The 26,112-nt window shown below is 32.9% G+C and overlaps 1 protein-coding gene across 1 annotated transcript in view; it reads left to right on the top strand.

Moving 5' to 3' along the window:
- EYS (eyes shut homolog) overlaps window positions 1–26,112 on the top strand; it is a gene marked incomplete at its 5' end in the record, with an annotated part of 1,696,555 nt that overhangs the window by 643,957 nt on the left and 1,026,486 nt on the right. Inside the window, 6 exon segments of the mRNA XM_079147376.1 lie at window positions 1,911–1,957; window positions 1,959–2,016; window positions 2,019–2,083; window positions 3,038–3,115; window positions 11,340–11,510; window positions 11,512–11,540. Coding sequence (XP_079003502.1) covers window positions 1,911–1,957; window positions 1,959–2,016; window positions 2,019–2,083; window positions 3,038–3,115; window positions 11,340–11,510; window positions 11,512–11,540 — 448 coding nt within the window.

Below are 26,112 nucleotides of genomic sequence, written 5' to 3' on the forward strand. Positions count from 1 at the left end.
AGTAGACATTTCACTCAGCTTCTTAATTGGAATAAGGAGTGCCTCTGGAAATACCTTAATGAAATTAAATATAGTTTAAGTGAGGAATTTTTTACCAGGAGAATGACGGAGAATGACTGCAACTGAATGTTAAGTATATCCCTGTTCTCAGAAGAGTTGTTTTCAATATGTTTTAATTACATTGTCCCAATGGACTCATGATGCACTAATAAATAATTTTCATTTAGAAATGAGAAGTTTGATTGGTTAGTGTGCCTGTCCTAATTATTATTGTCACAAATATATGCCTGTCCATTTCTGTGGAAGAAACATTTGTTTTCATCCCATTTAGGTTGGACTTAGTCATATGATTTTGTTGGACCAGTGGAATGTAGGTAGAAGATTTAGGAGTCATCCATGTTGTATTAGCTAAACCAAGTCACACGAATAAGCCCAACATAAATAGGATAGGAAATGTCCTTTTACTTCTTGAACAATTGTGTCAATATCCCAGACAGTGTATATTCCATTAACCTTGGTCCCAGAGTGAAGACATAGGAAAGTATCATTTGTAGCTTACTCTAGTCATGCAGACGAGTGGAAAATAAATCTGTGAGTCATAAACATATGAAATTTATATACCTGGCACATAGCAAATGGCCCATGTGTCAGTCACTGTCATGTTCTTTATCTTAATAAGCTTGTCTTTATTCCCAACTAGACATATTCCTCACTGCAATAACCATGTTTCTTTCATTTGTTTATTTTGTTCTGTTTCATCTGGGGTGGGGGCTCAAAACCCGGGCAGGCATTCTAGGCAAGCACTGTACCATGAAGCTATACCACAAGCCAGGTGCCATGGCTTTTGATTAGCACATACTGTATTGCTCAGAATGGCGATGTATGCACATACCACAATAGTAACAGGGTACATAATTCAAAGTACTGATTAGAAGCCCAGGTCAGGAAAAAAAAAAAAAAAAAAAAAAAAAACATGATTTGAAATCAGATCTTTCCATAAGTCATCTGGAAGCTTTACTTAAACCAGTGAGTTAAGAGTTATGAGATCTGACTGCAGGTTTCATGAGCTTTAAGATAATATGCCTTCAGCACAAAGCCTAGTACATCAAGCAATTAATGTCAGATTTTTACAAATGTAAACAAATGGACTAAGGAATTCTTACTATAATTGTGATGATTTTCCATTTTTTCTATTCCAAACGTGTGAAACAACACACAATCTTGCTTTCCATTTAGGTTTTCTGGTGTTGTCCTGTAGGTGTTTCCTATCCATGATTATTTTCTCCTTAACAGCATATATATGAATTAATAGGGACATGAGTGTGTGTGTGGTGTGTGTGTGTGTGTGTGTGTGTGTGTTACCCTTAGCTGAGCTAGAGGGGTAGCACTTGCAGTTAATTAATAAATATTCACAACTTGGTCTTTGAAAACCCCAGGTGTTCAGTCAAATTCAGATTTTATTTAGAAATCTCAGAAAAACACATTAATAGACTTAACCAAGACAAAATTTAGAACACTTCAAACTTTTTTTAATTCCTGTAGGTAAGAAATGTTTTGCTATCAAGGGCTATTTCAAAACATCGTGTTCATTAGCATTCCCAGTGATAGTTGGATATAATTCATTACTTCACTAATATTCTCAACAAATAACTTCTTACAATAAAAACGAACATCCTAAGGCAGATTAAACTTGTGCTTTATTTTTTCTTATTCATATTAAATTAGTAGTCTGAGATTTCATAAATCCATACATGCTTAACCTTGAAAAATATTTTTCTTTGCCACAGGATGTCAAATTGTCCCCATGGGCAGAGGTTCTTGATTTTTTGGGTGATATTTACCACAGTGAACAAACTTGGGAGTTTTGCAGTTAAGTGGTCTCATCTTTGTCCTTGTCTTTTTTGATGTAGGCATTGATTGTGAGGTAAATATAGATGAATGCCAATCAGAGCCCTGTCCTCCATGAAGGAGTTTGTATTGATGGCATCAATCATTATATCTGTGCCTGCAAGAGTGGGTTTTTGGAATTCACTGTGAAGAAATGCAAAGTGATTGCCTCTCAAATCCTTGTCTACATGGAAAGGTAGCTATATTTATTTTTCTATTATTAACTGTATGAAAAGTATATTTAAACTCACAATATTTAAGACTTTACTGTCTAAGGGAAAGTTGATAAAGATAATTTAATTACGCTCTTTCATAAACAAGAGCTTAGTACAGTTAAGATGGACAGATTGCTGCCGTGTTTTAGGGCTAATGCAATGTAAGCTGATACATTATCTCTGCCCTTCTTTTATTTCTGTCATTAGCATAAAGTAATTTCCAATAAATGTGGATTAATTAGATTTAATACGGCTTTAAGGTAACTGCTCGCAGTAATAGAAATAGCAGGTACGATGATGAGACATTCTATTATTTGCTCTGTGGAGAGATAATAATGTTTAAAATGTCCTAAGTAGGCTGCTTGCTTTCATCCCTATGTGTGTGAAGAGGTATTTTGTGACTCTGTCAAACTGTGTGACCAACTCACCTGTCCATAGTAGAATATTAGCATGTCAAATCTAGAGTAGGGATATTTGTGGGAAAAGCATGTGGCAAAGGAAGACAGTATCTCAGAGGCACCATGCTGTCAGCTGCGGCATTATTTTGTTTTTCTAGTCCTGCCACTGGCTTTGTAAGCAGAAAAGGGAAGATTAAGGTGAGTAGCTTATTGCAATGCAGTTTGGCCATAGCTGACTTCAGTTTCCTGCATAAAGCCCCAGACACATTTTGTATCTTTAAGAACTATTCCTTCTTCCATTGCCATGGGGAAGATGACAAAAATGAAAATTGATCAGTTCTTTCAGTCCAGTCACCTTCAAGGATAAAAAACCAGGAATAGACTCTGCTTTCTACTCCACACGGAATAGATAGAAATAGAGGGTGTTTATTTTTTCTACTTAAACCAGAAAAGAAAAAAAAAATGCAAATGGTGAAGCTTTCTTGAACTTATGTTTTAATGTTTACTGACTTAAATATTTAAATTCTGTATTTAAGGTGCATAGATCTCCTTAATGAATATCAATGTTCATGTGATACTGAGTGGACTGGAACAAGATGTGAGGTCAAGATTAATGTAAGTATCTACTTTTATTAAATTTATATGATAAAAATAAAGTCAAACTACTAACTGAAAAAGTTCTTCTACAATTACTGATAATTTAACTTTTCTCTCCCCTTTCCTTTATGGAATTCCTCAGCTTTTTTTTTTTTTTTTTTTTTTTTAAAGAAAACTCCAAACTTCAATAATACATTCTTTTTAATGTTTTCCAAATTCATGTCATGTTGTCGTAAACTTTTGCAATCGGGAGACCTCTTAAGGTATATCCTGGAAGTGACCATTATCTTCAGGATCTCAGAGAGCTTATATGTCCTTCCTCCTTAGTCTTAGGACACAGAGCTCTCTAGGGATCTATGAAGCAGGATCAAGTTCATCCAGACAGCACAAGGAGGAAATAAAAACTGAATGTATGAGCTAAGATGTGGGCAAAACACCTGTAATAATCTCAGAATGTCTTCCAAATTTCAGGAGTCAGGTGGTATTATTGACACATAGTATTTTTGTAGAAAACATTTTTTCTGTTGAGAAATCTTGGTTGCCTGAAATGATGACATAGGCAGATGTCATCTTGGCAGATGACAATCTTGTGAAACCTTCCTGGAAATAATGGGCAGGTCTTTCAAAGCTGTCTTGGCTGAGAGTGCAAAAGGAAGCAAATAGGGACAAAACATAGCCTTTGGCTTTATGAGACGATGGGTAATTTCATTAAGTCATTTGTGTCTCTCTCCCTCATCATAGTTATAATGATTCCTGAAATAAAGGATCATTGTGGAGAGATATACATTAGAGATGAAGATACTCAGAAAATGGTCCTTTCCATTGGATAAGGAGATAATTAGAGACATTCAAAGAGAAGTGGAACTGAATCTCTATGTACTTAGTTACCTGCTGTGTTTTCTTAGAAAAATTAGTTACTTCTATTTTGAAATCATATTTTAGCTATTCAGTGAGATAATAGTTACTAGATTTTTTGTTCTTGGGTAGTTTAAATAAGATAATGCAAGTCATTTGATTAGCACATTTTTGGACATGCATTGATTCTAAAATGCTTAATTATCTATTGATATTACGTTATTTGGTTCTTGACAGTGAAAGCTGATCCTGATGCGGAAAAGGAAATGTAATTGATAAATTCCCCATATATCTTGTTTGCATTACTGCAAATATTGCCTGTGTTATTCTCAAAAACCCTATTTCTTGGGAATATAAATATCTCATTCTTCTTTGTGATTATAAATATCATTTAGTAAATATTTTCTTTAATATATTAATGTCTACATGCATATGAACATAGATACATACAAACAATTTTTTTTTTTTTTTTTTTTGGATGGGAAGGTTATCAGGGATTGAACTCAGGGACACTTGACCACTGAGCCATATCCCCAGCTCTGTTTTATTTAGAGACAGAGTCTCACCATTGCTGAGGTGGCTTTGAACTCTCCATCTCAGCCTCCAGAGCCTCTGGGAATACAGGAGTGCACCATCTCACCCCAGTCACACCCAAAATTTTAAGAACAATAGTTCATATTCTTACTATGTGCATCTAGATATTTTGTCTTTATATTTTTATTTTAATGTAAAGCTATACTTATTATCTTCATTAACTCAATGACTTACTGTATCTTAAGAACCACTCTATTAAAATGCACAGGGCCCTAACTCATTTTTTTTATAGCCACAATGCGTTCTAAATAAATGTTAACATCTACATTTGTTTAATGAGCATATGAACGTGCCAGCTTCCCTAGGTCCTATTATATGAGGTCAGTTTTTTTAAAAAGTGTTGATTAATTTGATGAAGAAAACAGAGCATGTCATTATGTTAATTTCCATTTTCCTAGGTTCCTACCAAGATTAATCACCTTTCCATATCATTATTACCATTTGTATTTACTTGTGTCTTATCTACTTGGAGCTATTGATTGGCAGTATTTATATTTTGGCTTGCTTGCCCTTTCTTTTGGTTGTATTCATTATATCAAATTATGGATAAAATCCACTAGGATCTGAAAAATTGCAAATGTGTTCTAGAATTTAAAAAATTATTGCTTTATACAACTTGTAAATTGTGAAATGTCCATATTTGTCTTACCTTTCTCTTTATGACTGGGTTTTACATCTCATTCTTTCATATAAAATATTTAAAATATTTTCTATATTTTTCATCCACTAAATTTTAGGATTAACAGTAGTTTTCGTTTTTTAACTGTAGAGAATACGTCATTATGATTGATAAAATGTAGAGACCTAACTGTAATAATTTAATGTTTTTTCAAAGGCAAAATTCTCACATGCACATAAACGCATAGAAAAAAAAAAAAAGAGAATAGATATTTTCTTTTCAATATCATGGAACAACAGGAGGATATATGAATATATGATGGTGATTGCAAATATATTAAAATATGCTAACTTGAAAGAAAAGAAACTACAACTTAAGAATAAAAGAAGAAATCAATACATTCTCAAATGAAGGAAACAATTTGTCATGAGGACTTAATATAAAGGACTAAAGAATTTCTATAAAGTAGGAATGGTTCAGAACTTTGTATGCCTTTGTGTGGAGGGGGTAGGTGTCCGTTTGCATTATTTCAAGTGTGAGCTATAATTTGTGAAGGGTTTTTGTATAATTATATGTAATTATCTACATTTGTTTATCAGATTACACATGTATTATGTACATTTTTTTTTTTCCTTCTTATAGTGTAATTGGACTCTGACAGCAAAGATTTTTAGCTTTTTGAATCTAAATTTACAAAAATTCACAAAACTGTAAAGCTAATTGTGATCTGTAATAATTTTAAAAGAAACTACTCAGTAATTCTAGTACTTTTCCCATTTCTTTTTGATATTAAGTGATTGGTTTTATCAGACTATTTTCAGCATAAGATTTGAACAGAATCTATCTTCACAGCTGCAATAATCAGTTATTTTCTACATATCACTATAGAGTTATCTATCTTCGTGATTGAAAATACATCTTCAAAATAAACAAGGTCTCACAATGAGAATGTTTATTACACTCACACAGACTTCATGCTTTTTCACTTAATCTATCTCTGCAGAGTATTCTACATTAGCGTGTGTAGTTCTATTTTATTTTATTACTATTTCATTGTGTGAGGTACCACGTTTAATCAGTAACACCTCTGAATAGCTAAGATATTTAAGTATATTTCTCTAAAAAACTCTTTGTGTATCTGAGGTACAGAAGCTTGAGCAGATCATGCTCTATTTCATAGAAGGAATAATCAATGACTTTCCCTTTTGACCTCAAAGCCTGTTCCTTCGCTCACCATTACTTGTGTTATTAAAGTGTTTCCCTACAATGTGCGGGCACAATATGGTATTACTGCTTAGTATATTTATTATCTGTTACATAATTACTGTTATGTCTCCTAGGCTTCGTTAACTGTGCCACCATATTCTCCAGTCTACAAATCTTGGGTCTCGTAGATACAGGCAGATTTCTACCATTACTCAAGCAAAAGTAAGCTCAACTTTAAAAAACTAGGCAAAACAGATGAGGACAAAAGGAGCTACTTCTCATTTTGTCCAGCCTCCCTTGCCACCAATCCCAGGCCCAATGTCCCTTACAATACTACAGATTTCCTTAATATCAATGCAGTCAGTGTCTTCAACCTTTTAAATTATATGTCCATGGCCTGACCCTTCCTCTCACAATGTCGTTGTGTTAGTGCACAATATACTCTTGAGATTTGGAAAGTATACTTGAGATTTTTTTTTTTTTTTTTTTATTAGAGTTCTTTACAGAATCACAACCAGGAGTATAATTCAGTCTGATTCCAAAAACCTGAGAACCAGGAAATTAGATGGTGTCAACTCTGGCCTGTGGGCCAGAGAGGAAGTGTGGAGTTCAAACTGAAGCAAATGAGCAGGAAAAAAGGAGACAACTCCTCTTCCTCTTTTCGTTTGTGGTCTTTTCAAGCCCTGAAGAGTTGGATGGAGTCACACATTTTAAGGCCAACCTTTTTTATTGACTCCTCTGATTCAGTGCTAATTTTATCCAGAATGCTCTCACACACAACATCCTAAATGGCATTAAATCTGGACACCCCAGACCAATCAGGTGGATATGTTTAAAATAAACAATGAATTTCTTCTGCAAAACTTTTTGTTTGCTTGAGGGAAAACTATGTCCAAAGTGTTTGGTTAACTTATTTTTTTTTAATGTATTTAAAACTCTACATTTCCTTTCAAAAAATTCTGGTTTATTTTGTGAAATTAACAATCTAGAGTCCAGCCTGATGAACTTACCCTTCTTATTTTTTATTTGTTGTCATTCTGGGACAATGATTTTCTTTCCCAGAAGTCCTACCATATGCACTTTCAATGAAGAATTTTAAAAATTAAAATTTCCTGCAAGAATCTGATTTTGTATTTCATGATCATTTTATCTGTTGAAATAACAAAGACATGATTAAACTGGAAATCGAATAAAAATCTGCGTTTTAGCTACTTTCAGTTCCATGAACTTGTACATTTTGAGAAGAGTGAAACTGCTAACCAAAAATACAATCAGAAGTAACTTCAGGTATATTTACCTTTACTATAAACATTATTACATGTACATTTTGTAGACAAAACTTTTTTTAAAGGGAGTTATGATTTGGCAGTACATAGCCCTAGGATGGAATTCAGGGCATTTAGTGTCTATGTGGCTTTGTTCTGTCACAGTCTTGCTCTAAGACTCTGGCAAAGTCATTTTAAATCCCCTTCAGTTCATCCTCATGCTTGCAAGTAAAATAAAACTGTTAGGCTACACTTCTTGCTACTCTATATCTGATCACAGTGTGATAACAGCTGTTCACCAGGGAGTTTGGTTAGGAATGGAAAAAAATCCAGGCCCATGACTTACTGGAGTTTTCATCTGTCAATGTAACAAGCCTACCCAGGGCATTCATGTGTGATTTAAGTATAGCATACACTGATCTACATTAGTAGTTTTGATTCAGAAGCTAGACAAAGTTCTACAATTCTTTGAAACTTAATAGGCCTCTGATGTGGGGGAATGTAAGGGCCTAATAGATACTATATGCGGTTTCTAGGCTTCCAGTAAAACAGTTCCCTGTGTTGTCTCTTTAACTTTCCTCTCTTTCCAAAATTTTGTCTGAAGACAGAATGTCCACTTCTTAAACATGCCAGTGCCAAAAATAAAGCCTATGAAGTAATGAGAAAAGTATTATGACTAAAGATGCTCTCAGATGATAACTTTATTCTTCTGAGAAGTGCAAAGGTCATAGGACAAACTTCAGGATCACTTAAAACTACATCTCTCAGAGAGAACACAGTTCTTAAGTCAGTGAGATACTGTCCCCTTTCATAGACCAGCTGGTAGATTCCTTTGACTACGCATTCCACCATGAAGGATTAATGTCATTACTCTGGTATTCTCAAACTCCTCTATATTTCCTGGCATAACATTTTGAGCATAAGTTAAAGCAGCTCAATTGTCTGGATCACCCTAGTTGGTGATGTCCCTCCTAGTTTCCATCCCTTTCTCTCAACACCCCAGGCTTTTATTTCTTTTATTTTCTGAAATTACATTAGTGAATTCTTCTTGGAAAGCACTTTATTATATTAAATAGAGTGTAACAAAGTAATATAAATGATGATGAACAAAGGAAAAGCATCTCCTTAATTTTTGAACCAGGAAAGATCAAGAACTTTAAATGACAATTTGATTTTCTCCAAAAAGAAATTGCTTTTGTATTTCCCATTAAGCCTTCTAATTAATTTAGTACAAGATTCTTGTAAACCCTAGAGACAGAACTCTTGCAGTCTAAAAACTATCCTTGTCTTCCCATGGGAGGTATAATTCAATTAGTTTATGTAATGCTTTCTAATAATCATTCTATATATATCCAACCGGAGAAGAGAGAGGGAAACATTGTTTCATGCTACTCCCTGTGGAATTCTGCATTTACGTTCTGTAAAAATTACTGCTGGACCTTGCAGGAAATCTGCTAAGTGTCCTTGGTTATCCATAGATAGTTCACATTTTCAGCAAAGGTAAAATAAATATCAGAATGGCATTTATGACAACATATATTTAGTTCTATCATTCAGTTGCGTGGGAAAGATCACCAGTCATGACTCGAGTTTTATACTCAAGAGCACAATTCCATTTCTTATTGGAAATAGCACTAATTTAACTTTCAGGTAATTTTCACAAAATGCTTAATTTTCCATTGGATTGCATGATATGAATGTAATGACTTCCTTGTTGATCTTTATTGTTAACACCTATTAAAAAATTTAATTAAATATTTGTAAACATAGGTATCAACTAATGACAGATTATAAAATTATAACTTTTTAAGGTAAAATGTTAAGGAAGTATTTCATGTGTGTATATGTGTGTATATGTGTGTGTGTGTGTGTGTGTGTGCAATTATCCCTGAGAAAGTAGTAACTTGAGACCCTAGTGTACAAACGATTCAGACTGTGCATGTTCACTAAGAAATTATTTCATCAATGGAACATCAATAATACATTTTAAACAGCTTTACTAATGATGTCATGACTTTCCAAAAAGGGCATTTCTCAGAAATATAAATGCAAACATTTTCAGTTGATATTATGTTGGAAAATGATGTCAGATCATGTTTATGATATGTGCTTTCTACAATGTTAGGTACCATATAAAAACCTAAAATATAAAGAAGCATATGGTATGGTATGATAGAAAATAAGTACACAGAGAAACACATTTTCTCCCTGAGGCAAAGGCAAACTGAATGCAATAGGGACCAACAAGCTTGGCCCCCAGAGTGGAAGAAGAAAGAAGGGAAGGAGGGCATGTACTGAACAGCTACTGTGTCCTAGTCACTGTATCAGTTGCTTATATTCATTATTTAAACTCTCATAGCGACCTGTGTGAGGATGGTGACTTCATCATCATCTGACAAATAATGTACTTATAATAAACAGGAAGTCTTTAGTTGAAAAAATAAGACAACTTTAAAAATATTTGAAGCCTAAATGTAACAAAACTATGACCCAGAGTTCTCTGACACCACAAAATTTCTGTGCTTTTAAGATTTTAGGTATTAGAAATACTTGACCGAAGTTTGGGTAAATGCATGGGAAAACTAAAAGATTATGATTGGATTCAAAATTCATATATTATAAATGATTTAGATTTATTAAACATAAGACAATTGTGAGGTATCTGTTTTAATGATATGATAAAACCTGTATAACTCCTTTGAGAGTGTTGCGGGCTCCGGTTATCGACGCACAGTGAGACCACAAGAAACTAAGGTAGGAAAAAAGTTTATTTTGGGGAAAAAGAAAAAAGAAAACAGACTGACATGTCAGGACCGACTACTCCAAGTGGGGGCAATAGTAGTAGGGAGTGACTTCAGCAAGCTCATTTTTGAAGTGAAAACCATAAAAAAAATCCTGGCAGGTTTACAATAGGGGCCTTTTTCCTTTATTTTTCCAAGGAGTTCAAACAGCCAGCTCCAGCTTATCTATTTCAGGCTACACCTGGCAGGTTAGCAGGGCAAGCTAGGCCTGGGGAGCCAGACCACTCATATCTGAAAACCGACAGCTTTTGGGGCCATCTGAAGGGCTGGGTTGCTTCACAGAGAAATAACCACTATGTCCTTAACTCATGATCACATTATTTTATCTCGGGTACTGTCCTTGTATTTACCGCAGTCAGCACAACTCAATGATTTTGTTTGTACCCATTTTGGTTTGGTCAATCTTAATGAGATATATTTGTTTTATATCAGAGGGTCTCCACCTTTTTCTTTTTATAAGGGAGGGTCTCTACTCTTTCACAGAGAGTTAATGGATATCCTATTAAATCATCTCCCTGGAGAGTAGAGTTAAATTGGGGGTCATTTGTGGGCAAACTGGGACATAACCATGAATACTAAGGGTCAGTGATCCCTGGTACTATCTATAGAGAAAATTTGCTTTATCATTTTCATTAGGAGGAGGAACAGTTCTCTGATAGGGTACATATTTTAATAAGGCCTGATAGTTTCTTTTTTGAGAGAGTCAACAATGAAACATTTGACAGAAAATTTCTGGTAATCAAAGGTAAAAATTCTTTATCACTCTATACATATTTTTTTCTTAGAAGAAAGATATCATATAAGCTTGCAAATTGGTTCCTTAAATATTTTAAATGAGCATAATTTTAATAAAACAGTCTTACCATTAATAATCGCATTTTATTCTCTGTTTCCTAATTTAGGACTGCACATCAATCTCTTGTATGAATGGGGGCTTCTGTCAGAAGTTGGTAAATGGATTTACTTGCATTTGCCCACATGGATACACTGGTACATACTGTGAAAGAATCATCAATAGTTGTCCTGAGCCTGACCTGAGTTTGGTCCTCTGTCTAAATGGAGGAATTTGTGTGTGATGAACCTGGACCCACTTTTAACTGCAGGTCAGCATTCGTCTTTTTTTTTTCAGAATTAACTGAATATGTATATGTTTAAGAGTATACTTGAAATATAGGTATTGAGTTTACAAGTAAGAAAGGCATTCATATATTTTCTAAATTCCATTATTCATATCATATCCCAGGTTTTTAGTTCCCAGTTTAATCTAATTTTAATCATAATTATTTCATATCTCTTCTCTTTCCCAAAAGTAGATTATTATTTATAAATGTTTCACATTTATACCGTAATGTTTAGCCAGAGAATCATTTCTGTTACTGCAAACACCTATCTTCTAAGACCCTAAAGAAGTTATTAAAATTTTTGTTAAAGAGCAAATTAATCTATCATTGTATTTTTGAATCAATTATTAAGATATAGTTTCTTAACTTTGTAGAAAATGAATTTAATTTCCTTAATTTTATGATCATTTATGTATGTGATTGGTCATTGAGAATTTAGCTATCAGTTCAATTTATAATATGTGAATTGAACCCAGGTACTAGAAAAAAATACATACATTACTTAACCTCTTTTTTTTCTACCTGCAATCTGATTTGTGATAGGCTGATGTTAAGTTAAAACCTGTGAACAGCTTGTGTTTCTATCATAGTCTATTAAATTGGGACAGTTTCACCATGTGTATCATAGTAGTAATAGTTTACTAGTAAGGTGTATGCCATTTTTATATTGCATTAGTCAATTCTCCTTAAGATAATGTATTCTATCTTATATTAAATAGTGCCACTGCCATATTTTCTTTGTTCAATTCTAGGGCATATTTTCCCCATTTATTTATTTTGATCCCTACTGTATTATTATTATTATTATTATTTTGGGTATTTATCTCTTAAGTAAAGAACACAGGTGCAAAGTTGCATAAACTTGGGCCTGCTAACATTTCATTTAGCATATGCAGACCATGTTATCATTAAAATTCATTTATTATTAAATATGTATTACCTAAACATGCCACCGTCATTCAGTATACACCCATACATAAGTAACACACACACACACATGTAGATGCACACCTGTGCATATGTGTGTGTGCCTGATATTTACAATCCTACTGTCTCTCATGAATGTTGTCATTTTTAACATATATTTTGTTTATTGTACTCTGGGGTTCTGAAAAAATGTAGAATACATTTTTAATACAAATGGAAATTGTATTAAACAGATTTATAAAAATGACCACTGCAGATGTCCTCAGGATTATAACCTAGAAAGTATCTGGATTAAGTCAGCAAAAGTAAAAACAAATATTCATCCCAATAGATGCAATGCTATAAATCAGGCTCCATCCATGGAAACCTTATTTGTTCAAATACAAATACACTCCTAGAATAAGTGAACATAAAACAAAAATATATATTTATAACAACCTGTTAATATTTGTTGAAACAATCTTTATAAATATTCCTTTTAGGGGAATATTATCCATGGACTAGCTAGCCTGACCTTTCTTGAAGCATGAAGCCAGTGGAATTCAGACTGCTTCTTTTCCTGGCATATCTCCCAGGGACAAACGTAGGCATTCATTACACTACAAGGTTATTCAAACTGCATTTAAATAAGAGTCATTTGTCTCCAAAATTTTCACTGCTGTTCAATGTGTCTGAAGGCCCCTGAAAGACTGTGAATGGCATTGCCCCTGGGAGGTGCAGTTTCTACAGGGACTTCTTTACTGCCCATGCAGTCAACAGGATGCAGGGAAGCACAGTCCTTACTTTATTCCAGAGAAAACTCATAGATTCTGAGAAGGAGTGCTTTAATCACTAGATTTTTAGATGTGTTAAAGGTTATCCAGATATATTTATTTAAAGTCAAAATAGGATAATCAGTTTTTCATTACATAAATAAGGAAATCGCACTTTTTGTTTGAAGTCCTATTTTGCAAATTTCCACAAATTTAATCAAAAAGAAAGATCCCATTCCCCCAAATAGGATAAAACATTTTGTTACTGTCTTTTCAACTTAATTTTGCTTCAAAATTTGCACAAATCATAATTAAATGTGACATTCCTGTTCTTAATGTTGATTTATTATTTATTCAACTTGCTAAGGTTTGGTTACCTTCAGTTGGAAAAATAAACTATCCAAACATAATTTTGAACCTTAAGATATTTATTCTGGTACTTATTTTGATGAAAACTACTATATTAAAATATTTCACCTCTCAATGATATGCATAATATTCTATAGGATTGATTTCTTAATGATTTTAGGAGGACCCATTTTTCTTCCAGTATAAATCTTATGCTGAATGACATTTAAAAAAAAAAAAAAAGATTAGGACTACACCATCTCTTACAATTACCTGGCAAATTGGAAACTGCCAACCTAAAATATTGTGGTGTTGCTGGCTTTTCATATTAATTACAATGTGGTCAGGTACATATTTCTTAGATCTTATCTTTCAGGGTTATTATAGTAGCTATGGTTATTTTGTTTTAATCTCCATTGTTGTAAAAAATAAAGCAGGGTCTATTTTATGAATGTTACATATTTTGAATTTAGTTGATTCACTTTCTTCATGGAAACTGATATGACTTTTGATTTCTCTATTAAAAAATTTAAGAAATACTTATCCAAGGACTGCCCAAATAGAGAACTTAAAAGTTACATCCCCTCTGTTGTTTCAGCCTTTGAAATTTAACATGTCTAATCAAAATATGTGAAAATTATGTATTTATTTTATTTATTTCTTCAAGTCTGGAAAGTTTTGAAAACCATTCTTTCACTTTGTTGTGTTAAAGAAGTGATTCACTTATTCTGCATTCTACTTTGAGGACAACCATTACTTCTATGTTGCATATCACATACTCACTCACATATCACTGCCCTTCATGCACTTCATTTTCTTTCCATTTTTTATGTTTTTCATTTCTTCTAAAGTCTTTACTTCTCAAATTTTATTCAAAATCCTAAACTTCTATACTAGATAATATTATTTATTCTCTTTTAATTTTCAATCCATGTAAGCTTTTAAATAACGGCCTTCTAGAGTAAATGGAACGCCCACTTTACAAACCATGTTGTTATCTTCTGTTTACAAAGCAGTGTTTTTTTAAGAGTTCAGTTTTTTTTAAAATAGTTCTTGTCAGTGGGTTTATCTTTTGTTACAGAATTTAGTTGACACTGGGTCTCAGTTACTACCATGTTTTATGCCTGCTTTTTTAATCTTCATTGCTGTTACCCCTGATCTCATAAAACCCCTATTGTGTTCTGACTCCATTGATTAGACTCTTCATTGAGTTATTTCTCTGTCTACAAGATAGATTTAAATATAAGCCTGACCTACTAAGTGATGGCACAGATACATGCATTAGTGCAGAAGCACATATGAGAAAGCCTCATTTTATTCCATCTGTTTGGCTACTGAAATCTAGGTTGAAATCGCTGAGCAGTACGGGTCCACTGGAACACCTTCCTTCTACAATGAAAATTGAACTTCTAGGTTATAGGCACATCAGATTTATAGTTTGCTAATTTATGGTTTTCTATTGAAAATGTTTCATTATTTTTGATTATTGTTTGACTATAATAATGGTACATAATGAGAAGATGAGAAGAGATAGTGTTCAGTTTCCTTCCTTCCTTCCTTCCTTCCTTTCTTTTCTTTCTTTCCTTCCTTCCTTCCTTCCTTCCTTCCTTCCTTCCTTCCTTCCTTCCTTCCTTCCTTCCCTCCCTCCCCTCCCTCTCTCTCTCTCTCCCTCCCTCCCTCCCTCCCCCCTTCTCTTTCTTTCTTTCTTTCTTTCTTTCTTTCTTTCTTTCTTTCTTTCTTTCTTTCTTTCTTTCTTTCTTTCTTTCTTTCTTTCTTTCTTTCTTTCTTTCATCTTCCTGAAGCAGTAGCTAAATTCTGAAAGACATGGTGGGTTTCATAAGTGAAAATAAGGAAAGGGAAGGGAGTTACCTGGCTAAGCCTGAACATATGGAATGTAATATTGATGACAGTAAAATTAATGAAGCACTGACATATAGCTAGTTTCCCTATCAGAGTAAAAACTGTAAATACTAAAATAAAATATAAACATTAACTGTTTCAAGCAAAGCAAGTTACAGTTACCTTTAAATGAATAACAGTTACTGAAATGTTAGATGTGCATTACCACCATAACGTTCAAATAATTTTATAGCTGTACTTCAGATGATTCTGGAGAAAACTAAGGGCATTTTAAACTAAGACTTAATTCTAGTAATGTTTTAGGCAACCCAAACTTATGTGGTTTCATGGCCTAGTGAAGAAATATCAATTTAACAATATGTATGTTTTAAAATATGGACAATAAGCTTGATGATGATTGAGGAGATTTTTTAAATTTTTTGCCATTCACAGATTTTATTTATTTAAATAATTGAGGGACGGAGGGGTATGGAACCATAGTAAACATTTGCCTAGCATACAGGAAGCCATGGGTTCCACCTCAGTGTTGCCAAAAACTTTAAAAATAAAAAATAAAATGAAATAATGCATAATACCTTTTTATCTTTCAAAAGTCATATTATTTTTATAATAGTGATCACTAGAGGCTGGGAAGGTTAGGGACGACAGTGCATAGTGGGTGGTTAGATAATGGTAACCAATCTCGGTACACGGAAGTAACAAGTTCTAGTGCTCTACAGAACAGTAGAGGTGGGGAAGTATAGAATTCATAATAGCCTATCACATATGTTATCAATAAAATAGGAAACTTGGATTTTTAAACACAAAGTAATGATGAAGAGATGAAAATGTTAATTACCCAATTTGATCAGCACATACAGTGTGTGTTGTGTCTGAAATATGTAACAAATACAATAAAAGTAAAAATACAATTAGTATTTGTTAATAAAATTTTTAGAAAGTTAAAAAGCATAATATCTGATAATTTTATTCCTAGTTGTAACCAATGTATGTTCTTTTTGACATACTAACTTTTATAGCTGAAAGAAATAGAGATTACCTCTAGCAACCTAGATACTGTGTAAATGAGAAACCAAGCGCCTAAGGGGGCTGTACTGTCACTCACCTAAACAGAAGCCAGGATCACTGAGAAAGTCAGTATTAGAATTCAATGCCTTGCTTATTTATTTTCCTTATAGTACTTCTGATTTAAAATAAAAAGAAATATATATGTGGTTGGAAAAGAGAAGCATGAATAGACATCAGGACTATTCTCTTCTAGATGCAGTTAAATATCTATTCTTCTACTTTATATCCCAGTGCAAAGTTTAAAGACATTAATGACTTTGTTCAGTTTAATAATAGCTGCTTTCAGAAGTCCATAAGTATTATTAACCATGTGTAACACTTTAATAGCATTTTAATGCATGCAAGTTTTATTAAACCATAAAAAACTATGTTGAAATTACACTAAAATCCAAATTAGACTCACTTAGCAGAGGGACTATAGAAATGAGTAAAATATTATACTCTTTTTCTGTGACACCATGTAGATTATAAAGTATATAGCAGTTTATAAAACAAAGCACTGAGAAACAAAGCAAGTTGTTTCGTGTTTAATGTGTGAAATCCTGTTTCAGGCAATTTCCCCCCTGTGGTGCTCTCTGCCCTTTGTCTTTGCAGAATTCCATTCTGTCTCCACAACTTTCTCACCCTCCAACTGCAAATTTCTCTTCACAGTATTTATTTTCATATGTAATTCTCCTTGGTCATTGTTTCCATGTTCTCAGAATATTCATCTTGTTGCCCTTCTCATTCACCTAGATTTCATACCATTTCTGTACTACACTGAGGATAATTAACTCAGACTATCAATGCATGATGTAAAAGAACTTGTAAATTATACATTTGATTTCTGCTATTGTCATGTATTATTTTTAAATGATTACAAGGAAATCAGTAAAAATGAATGATTTTTTTTAAAATTTGAGTATCTCAGCATCCATAAAATATTGTTAAATGAAACATTTGTCATAAGAAAGCCTAAGTGAACCTCTCAGTAACATACTTGAAGAAGGGTAGATGAATTGACCATCTACCCTGTTGTGTAGTTCAACAAGAGAGCACGTGACCAGTATGTGCAAGGCATTGGGAAGGGTCCCCAGCACAACAAGTAAATGTTCTTTCCTTGTATGCTTCGATTGAAAAATCAGGAAAGAAGACTCAGGGAAGTTAAATAACTGATGATTGTTACAAAGTAAGGATACTGATTCTGCAATACCCCATTTTCAACAATCATTACCTTAACCACAAGTTAATTTTCTACTTGGAATAAGATACTAGTATTTTTATAGTCACAGGTGACTTTCCAATATGTAGATCTTGTGTTTTCAGAGTGTGAGGTGAAACATCTAGAGTACAAATTTACAACATTTCGGTTTTGCTTCCTCACTCCAAGAAAAACTAAATTGTGTTCTTTGACTTTGCAAAGTAAAATATTACAAGAGACAGGTTAATAAGCAATACCCAGTTCTCTTAATAGGACTAGTAATACAGATATCATCTTTGGTATTTTAGTACATTATTTTGGAACAGGAGGAGATTAAAATTTAAAACATCACACTATTTTGATTTCTGTATGTAAAGTATTATGATTAATAGTTATGATGTAATTTCAAATGTGTATTTTAATCATCAATCAATAGACCTTTTGAAGTAGACAAATATAGTATTATACTTCCTTATCATTTATTTTCACCCCAATTTTAATTTATAAAAATGAAGATACCTTATGACCTTCTTAACTATCATAACTCTTATAATTAATCTCTCAACTTTTTAAAATGATCCTTTAAAGACACTTGCTAGAATTCCAATTTCCTTTGAGGGTTTTTTCAACTGTGTATTCCCATTCTTAGTTTGCAAAATCATGTGAAGCAGTATGTTTTTCACATTTTACTAAAAATATCCTGGGTATTTTAATAAATTAAATCCTGTGAAAATATTATTTTCTTTATAAACATCATAATAAAACATTTAGCTACAATTAAATTAAAATTTGCATATTTCAGCTTTTGCATAGCTTTTGGAAACTTACTTTGAAATGACTCCCTTACACTCTCTCTGTTAGTGCTATTGTGATTTCTACTTTTCTTTGTCATTGCATAGTCAAAGGAATACAAATATATTACCTATATTGAGAATTTGCACTGCAACTTGCTTTTTGAAGTATGCATGAAAATAATTAATCTCATTGAGTTCCACTCTCCAGTCTATTATAGGTATTTAAAAAATAATAAGCATAAAAATACTGCATCATGTCTATCCTTTTTTAATCTTTCATATAATTCTGATACATCCATATATCTTTCCATTTTAAACAAAAAACCTCTAATATATAGACAAGGAATTTACTGTAAGGATACATTTCTAGAGTTTTAAAATTGCAAAAATTGTAATAGTTTTTTTTAAGTGTGGTAAATATTCTATTATTTTAGAAATATAGTTTATGCAGATGGTAAGGGGAAATGGTGGTTTTGAACACTGTTCAAACACTGTCCAAGATCTATATGTGTATCTATAATACTAGATTAATCTGATATTTGCAGATGTAAAAATGAAATATTCAAAGTTCAGATACTTTTCTTTATTGTTTCCAAAATTACAACCCATGCTTTCAGCTTCATTTCATATTTAGTCACATTTTGTGATAAATTATGTTCACACTGAAAAGAAAAAAAGTCCCATTTACGATATTGCTTATTCTTATTTATTTTTATTAAGTGAAAAAGATAAATTTAATGTAAGAATTACACAGTACCACACTTTTCTATTATTAAAGTTTCAAACTTATAGGTTTATCTAAATGCATAATGATTGTTAGTGCAAATAGTTCAGGAATCTGAAGGATTGAGTAAGGGGGAAAGTTTGAATTTATAATTTAAAAAGCTTACTATGAAAAAAAAAAAACCTGGAAAATTAAACTGTCCAAATATAATGTATTTAAAATGTAGGTTCATAGATGTTTGAATGCATGAAGAAAAACTAAAACTGTTAATATTTTCTTTTGGCACTTATAAAACTTTTAGTTTACTTCAGTGATTTAAGAGTTTTCAAAAAGTTCAAACCATTCCACAATAAAAACCAGTGTCAGAATATGATCTCTGTCTACCTTATTGGATAGAATTAAACTTTAATGCCACATTCTGCAGTCTAGGTTGGTAGTACTTTTTCATCAGAGACTGTGGGCAGTAAGGTAAGAAAAAAAAAATTGCTCATGCTTCTTATTGTCAGTGGGATTACTGTATCTCCTCAGGTCAGGGTATCAGTACATTTACAGCATACTTTAGTTCTTTAGCCATACTTTTTTGTAGAGCAATTTATATAGCTGAAAACTCTTCTTTCCTTTCAATTTTTAAATTTTTTTTTTTTATTTTTACAGACTGCATTTTGATTCATTGTACACAAATGGGGTACAACTTCTATGGTTGTGCACTATGTAGATTTATACCATTTGTGTAATCATACGTGTACATAGGGTAATGATGTCTGTCTCCTTCCACCATCTTTCATATGTCTTTTGATTTTAAAAGCATAGCTTTGATTGTTTCTTATCATAAAAATGTTCTCAGATTTTTCCAAATATTTTAAGTCTGGCAGAACTATAAACCTGATAAAGAGATTTTTGAAGGTAAAATATTTATTTACTAAGTAGTTTTAACTTAAATGTCAGCATGAGTATTTGTGTTATACCTTGTTCATGTATCTAAGATGGGGGAAAAGACAAAGTCAGATAAAGAAAACTATTATAAATATTCCCCACTTCTTTAGAAATGTAAAGGAATTTAATTTGTTTACATCCAAACAAAGTTGGCCTTCCTTATCCATGGATTCCATACACATGGATTCATAAAACTTCAGAAAAAATATTTTCAGAAATAAATGCATCTACTGGACATATACTGATGGTTTTCTTGTCCTTATTCTCAAAGCAATACAGTATAACAACTATTTACATTGCATTTACGTTGTATTAGTTATAATTAAAAATATAGAGAAAATTTAAAGCATGCGGGAGCATGTGTGTAGCTTTATGTAAATATTATGGTATTTTAAGGAAGGGACTTGAGTATCTGCTGATTGTGATTTAACAGAAGGGTCATAAAATCAAACCCCTGTGGTACCAAGGGAAGATTTTGCATGTAATATGTGTGTATGTATGATTGTACAGCATGCTCACGTACACATAGCATACATAGATCTCATATTCAAATTAGCAAAATTTATATTGCATCATATCTAACCTATTTATTCTATATAAATACCTTTTTAAAAATTTACTTGGCATTTTATTCAACAAATGTTTACCAAGTGTTTTCAACCCAGCTTATATGAGAGGCAGAAACAAGTTAGAAAAATTTCCTGAATGAGTAAGTTTATACTCTCTTAAGAACCTGTAAACAAATGTAACTGTGTGTACAGAAAGCACACTGGAAATGCATAAAACTAGAGCAAAAAAATAAAATAGAAAGTAACCTACTCTATTTTGTGGGACTTTCTAAGGCTTCAATGAGAAGTGTCCTTTGACCTCTGTCTCAAAGCATGAGAGCATTACACTGGTACATTCGATATCAAAGCCAAAGGAAAAAACAATGGGACAAGGAAATCCTTGGTGATGACAAGGATGTCATTGTAGTGTAAATATAAATGTAATACATTGTAACAAAATAGGTTTGTTGAGGTATGAAGAAGACAGACCCTAAAAAGATTTGTAAAAGATTCTTTTGGGACTCATAGACTTAATCCTGTAAATAGTGAAACAAGCTCCTTAGAAAGTCTAAAATTAAGGAAATTCAGTGATCAAATGTGTATTTTGTAAAAACGACCTTTGGGAGAATTTATCTGGGTAAAGAGACAAAGTACCAAACAATGCAACATCAAGATGAGGGTGATGTAAATTAAGCAGAGATAATAAAAGGGAGAAGACTGAGTAGGACAGAGAGTGATATGGGAAACAAAATAATTTTGCTATTGATTGAATGTTGAAGTAAAATGAAGAGTCAAGAATGAGGACTTGTTTTAAAAGCTGGCATGATTAAATGGATCAAAATGCAGAAGTACTCTGAGAATTTATTCAATAATCACTGTCTCAAGTGCAAGTAAGATCCTCCATCTCCAGCCTTAAATAACTACATGACTCAGTCAGAATGAGTTGTTAGTTCAAATCCTCTTAACCCAAAGGAAACAAAAGATCCAGCCAGAATGAGCCTTCAAAACCAGTTGCACTGAAACGTAAAACTATGTGGGAAACACAGGTCCCCCACATCTGATTCCTTTGTCTTCTTATTTTCATTTAGATTAAGCTACTACATTTTACAAAATAAGGTTAAAGTTCATGTAACTTCACACTTATGGACAGGACTCTGCAAACTCACGAACAGTTCACTTTTAAACATGTTTTTGATGTATCATAAATGTCTCATATGCCTGTGGATTTAAACTATTCATCATGCAATTCATTATGTTTTACCATTTCTATGAAGAAGAAGCTGATGTCTCTTGAAAATCCTTAATGAAGTCCAAACACATACTATCAAAATTAACAAATTAAAGGAGTGATTGATGGGTTAAAGACTTTGTAAAACTCTAGGTTAAATATTTATTCCATATCACTAGGCAGCCACATGTTGGTGTGAAAGATTTGTCTTTGATTCTCTTAAAGAAATGAACCTAATAAATGATGTGCTTCTTAATTTGGGGATCTATAATATTTACTACATGTTATTTAATATTAGTATATTATAAATAATACAGTGAATGAAAGGCTAATTTCACAAATTATGCATATGTGTCCTTGGTTTATTCATAAAATTATGTAATGTACGTGATGTTAAATAGCTCCCTAACTTCCTCCCTGTTTTAAATATGTAATAATTGGGGCAAGCAGGTATTATATGGATATTGAAAACACTCTCCTTTTTTAAAAAGTTGGAATGCCATCTGGCTTGTTGGCAACATGAATAGACAGTTTGCACTTGTGGATTTAGAGATCTCATGAGTCTCTTGCTTACTTAAGGTTTATATGATGGATCAGGAGATTCATGCACTTTCCTATAGGCACTGTATTAAACCTGTTTTAAAAAGTCTTTTCAGAATTCTGCATAGAAAGTAAAATCACATTTTTATATTGATCTTTAATATTATAAATACAACCTTAAACTTGAGAAAAAAAAAGTAGATAAGCTTTATCTCCTACAATTGATCAACCAGGTGAGATGCTCTTGCAAGATATTAAATATACCACTTCTATTATTTATTTTTTCAGACACGATATCAATATGCTTTGGAAAAATAGCAATACTCAGAACAGTGAGGACTTCTAAAAATTAATCCAATAATTTTCCCTCATAGGTCATGAAAAAGTATTTAAATAAAATACTTTGTGAGGTTATTGTTGTTGGTTTTGCTGTTGTTGTTTTACAATTCTGTAATTTTGATGTTCCATCATTAAAATAATTAATCCTGCTGCCTTGGACTCTTGAAGATTAAGGCTGTTCTTACTTTGCTCACATATGATCTCAGTACTTCTCTTTTTTGTGAGCAGTTCCTGCATAAAATATATCACAATATTTGGTATTTGGGAAGTAGGACTGACTGATATTGATTGACCTGATTAGGATTTACCAGGTAGCAATGCAACTCCATTAGTTATTTCTCCTTGTTTGCAATATCAGGATGTATTGGAGAAGTGAATGCCTTTGTGCCTATCCTGGAGAGTATTATCCACAGTGAAAGTGTAACTGGTATGAATTTCCCTTGCCATACTCACTCCCTCAAGTGAAAGTGATAACACTTTAATTTCTTTAAATACACATGAAGTTGCAAGTCACAAATGTGGCATATGAGTGAAATTCAGTAATTTGCTTTGGTATCTCTCATGCACTCTTGATTCACACAAAAATATCCATCCAAACTAGGTATGCCTAGTTCATGGAGGAGACTGTTTATTTTAGTTCTAATGTTCATTTTCAAATCCATACCATTAATTTGAGAAAGACATTTCTGCTCTTTCTGGCTCCCTTAACTGTGCAGCATTTAACCAAGATTAAGTTTGGACACTTTGGAACACAACCTCTGTGCATATCAGGCTACTCTCCTCTGTGCATCAATTTCTCCAGGAAAACTGAAAAAAATGTGCAAGTGATCAGCTATTATTTTTAGAACCTGAACTGAATTGTATAATGAATAATTTGAGGATATTTCTAAATGTCTCTTTGTCTCTCCTATCTCTCTCTCTCTCTCTCTCTCTCTCTCTCTCTCCTCTCTCTCTCTCTCTCTCTCTCTCTCCCTCTCTCTTAATTGGGGCTTCTCATTATGTCACCCAGGCTGGCCTCAAGTCATCCTCCTGTCTATGCCTCCGAAGCAGCAAGGACTACAGCACACTTCACCATGCCCACCTCTTCCTCTTTTTAAGTAGTTGGGCACCTTATCAAATTTCTAACATTTTTCTCCTAATCTTGCGAGAATGTCTCACTTTATTCTCCTTAATGGGCTTTAAAAGAAACACATTGGTAGTATCTTCCTGGAAGTAGGAGGAGGCAACCAGCCAGAGGTTTCTTTCATCACTTTCTCTTCTACAACCCCTTTCTTTAGTAAGCCTACTCGTAGACCTCATATAAATTTGGGGCATTAAATGGATCCTTAACATAATTGCTTAAGAAGCTGAAACTTTCAGGCAAAGTAACAATAACTGAGTATATAAGTTGGGCATAGGATAGGTTTTCAGAAGCATTTTTGTGTCTTTTATTTCAGTACTGCTCTGTTCCTTCTAGCTGTATGTTTGTGCCCTTCTTATTTTGTTTATTGCATAAGCATTTTTAATCAGTGCAGTGTCAGCAGACATTAGTGGTATTCTCCAAATCAGAAGCCACTTCTAAGAGTCCAGATTCATTCCCGTATGTCAGCACTACAGCTGGGTCACATGCCTTGTTCAATCATCTTCCTTTGTTTCTGCAGACTACCACTTTCTGAAGTCTCTTAGCAATTGAAGACTATGAGGTCCTCACATATAGCAGATCTCTGTGCATATGTGCTTGTAAAGAGTATCATATGATTTTTCTTTGAATTAAATTGGATCTGATCTAAAATACCACTACAGTGAGCTAGTGGGGTACTTAATTTTGTACATTATTGGATTTACTTGTCAATTAAAGTCAATATAAAGTGTCAAAGATTGTATGCAATCAAAAGAAATCAGGATAATTGGAGATGTAACTCAGAGGTAGAGTGCTTGTCTAGCATGGCCTTTGGTTAGATCTCCAGCACCACAAAAAAAGAAAATAAAAATCAAAAACATGTTTCTGACCCTTCCAAGTATTTCACTGATGTTTACATGATCCCTAAAATGTGGGGTATCCAAGGGTTTGATGCTAATTCTGAAAGCAGATATTTTTCATCAACTTCAAGATTTTCAATTCTCACATTTCAAACCCTTGAAATATACAATAGTGAGCCTATTGGGTATCTATTTCTTCTTTCTTCAACACCCTACTTTATCTTGTTCATCCACCCTGAAATTTACATGACGTATACCCCTTTAAAAATCCCAAATGTCATACTCTGCATACTCAAAATTTAAAAAAGACAATTTCTACTTCCGTCTTTGTAGTAGAACTGCCAAGGTGTAGAAGAAAATAAATATGTGAGTAGATACATAGACAATCACACACACACACACACACACACACAAAGTCATAAAGCAATTAATGACATGGATGCACTCTGTGAAATATAACCCTCGGTGTTTTCCTTGTTCTGCAAACTTCATAAATTGTGATTACAAAAACCTAGGTGGTGTAAGCCAATCACTCAGTGCAGCCTCTTGATGAGACTGAGTGATGCAGTAACATGAGATGTATAAGGCTTCTAACAGTATAACATCTATAGTGTTTTACAGTACTTTTTTTTTTACAAATAGAAGGAATACATTTTAGTGATAAAATATATAGTATAGTTAATACATAAGTCAATAATGTAATTTATTATTGTTAGCAAGTCTTATGAACTGTGCATAATTGTATATGCTTCACTTTTATATGACCTGCAATGTAGTAGGTTTGTGTACACCTGAATCCCCATAAATACATGCAATGGTTTGAAAAAGTGCCTCCCAAAGCCTCAAATATTAAATGCTGGGTCCCCAGACCATGTATTTTGGAAGGTATTGGAACCTTTAAGTGGTGGGACCTCAAAATAGACTAAAGACCTGTTAGTACTCACAGTATGAAACTACTAGAAGAAAAGAGGAAAAATTCTTCAGAACAATGCAATGGGCAAGGATAGTTTTTCAAAACCTCAAACTCATGGGAAACAAAAACAAATACAGACAAAGGGGATTTCATCAAATAAAAAAGCTTTCTAATAGTAAAGGAAATAATCAAGAGTACAGAGATGACTTATAAAATGAAAGAGAATAGTTATAAACTATATAACTGACAAGGGATTGATATCCAGAATATGTAAGGAATTCAAATAAATCAATAGCAAAATAACAATTACCAAATTTTAAAAAATGGGCAGTAAATGTAAACAGACATCTCTCAAAAGAAGACATAAAATGGTCAATAGATATATGAAAAAATGTTCAACATCTCTAATCATCAGGGAAATGCAAATCAAAACACCTCAAT

Source organism: Sciurus vulgaris (assembly GCF_902686455.1).
Source record: "Sciurus vulgaris genome assembly, chromosome: 7".
Lineage (NCBI taxonomy): Eukaryota > Metazoa > Chordata > Mammalia > Rodentia > Sciuridae > Sciurus > Sciurus vulgaris.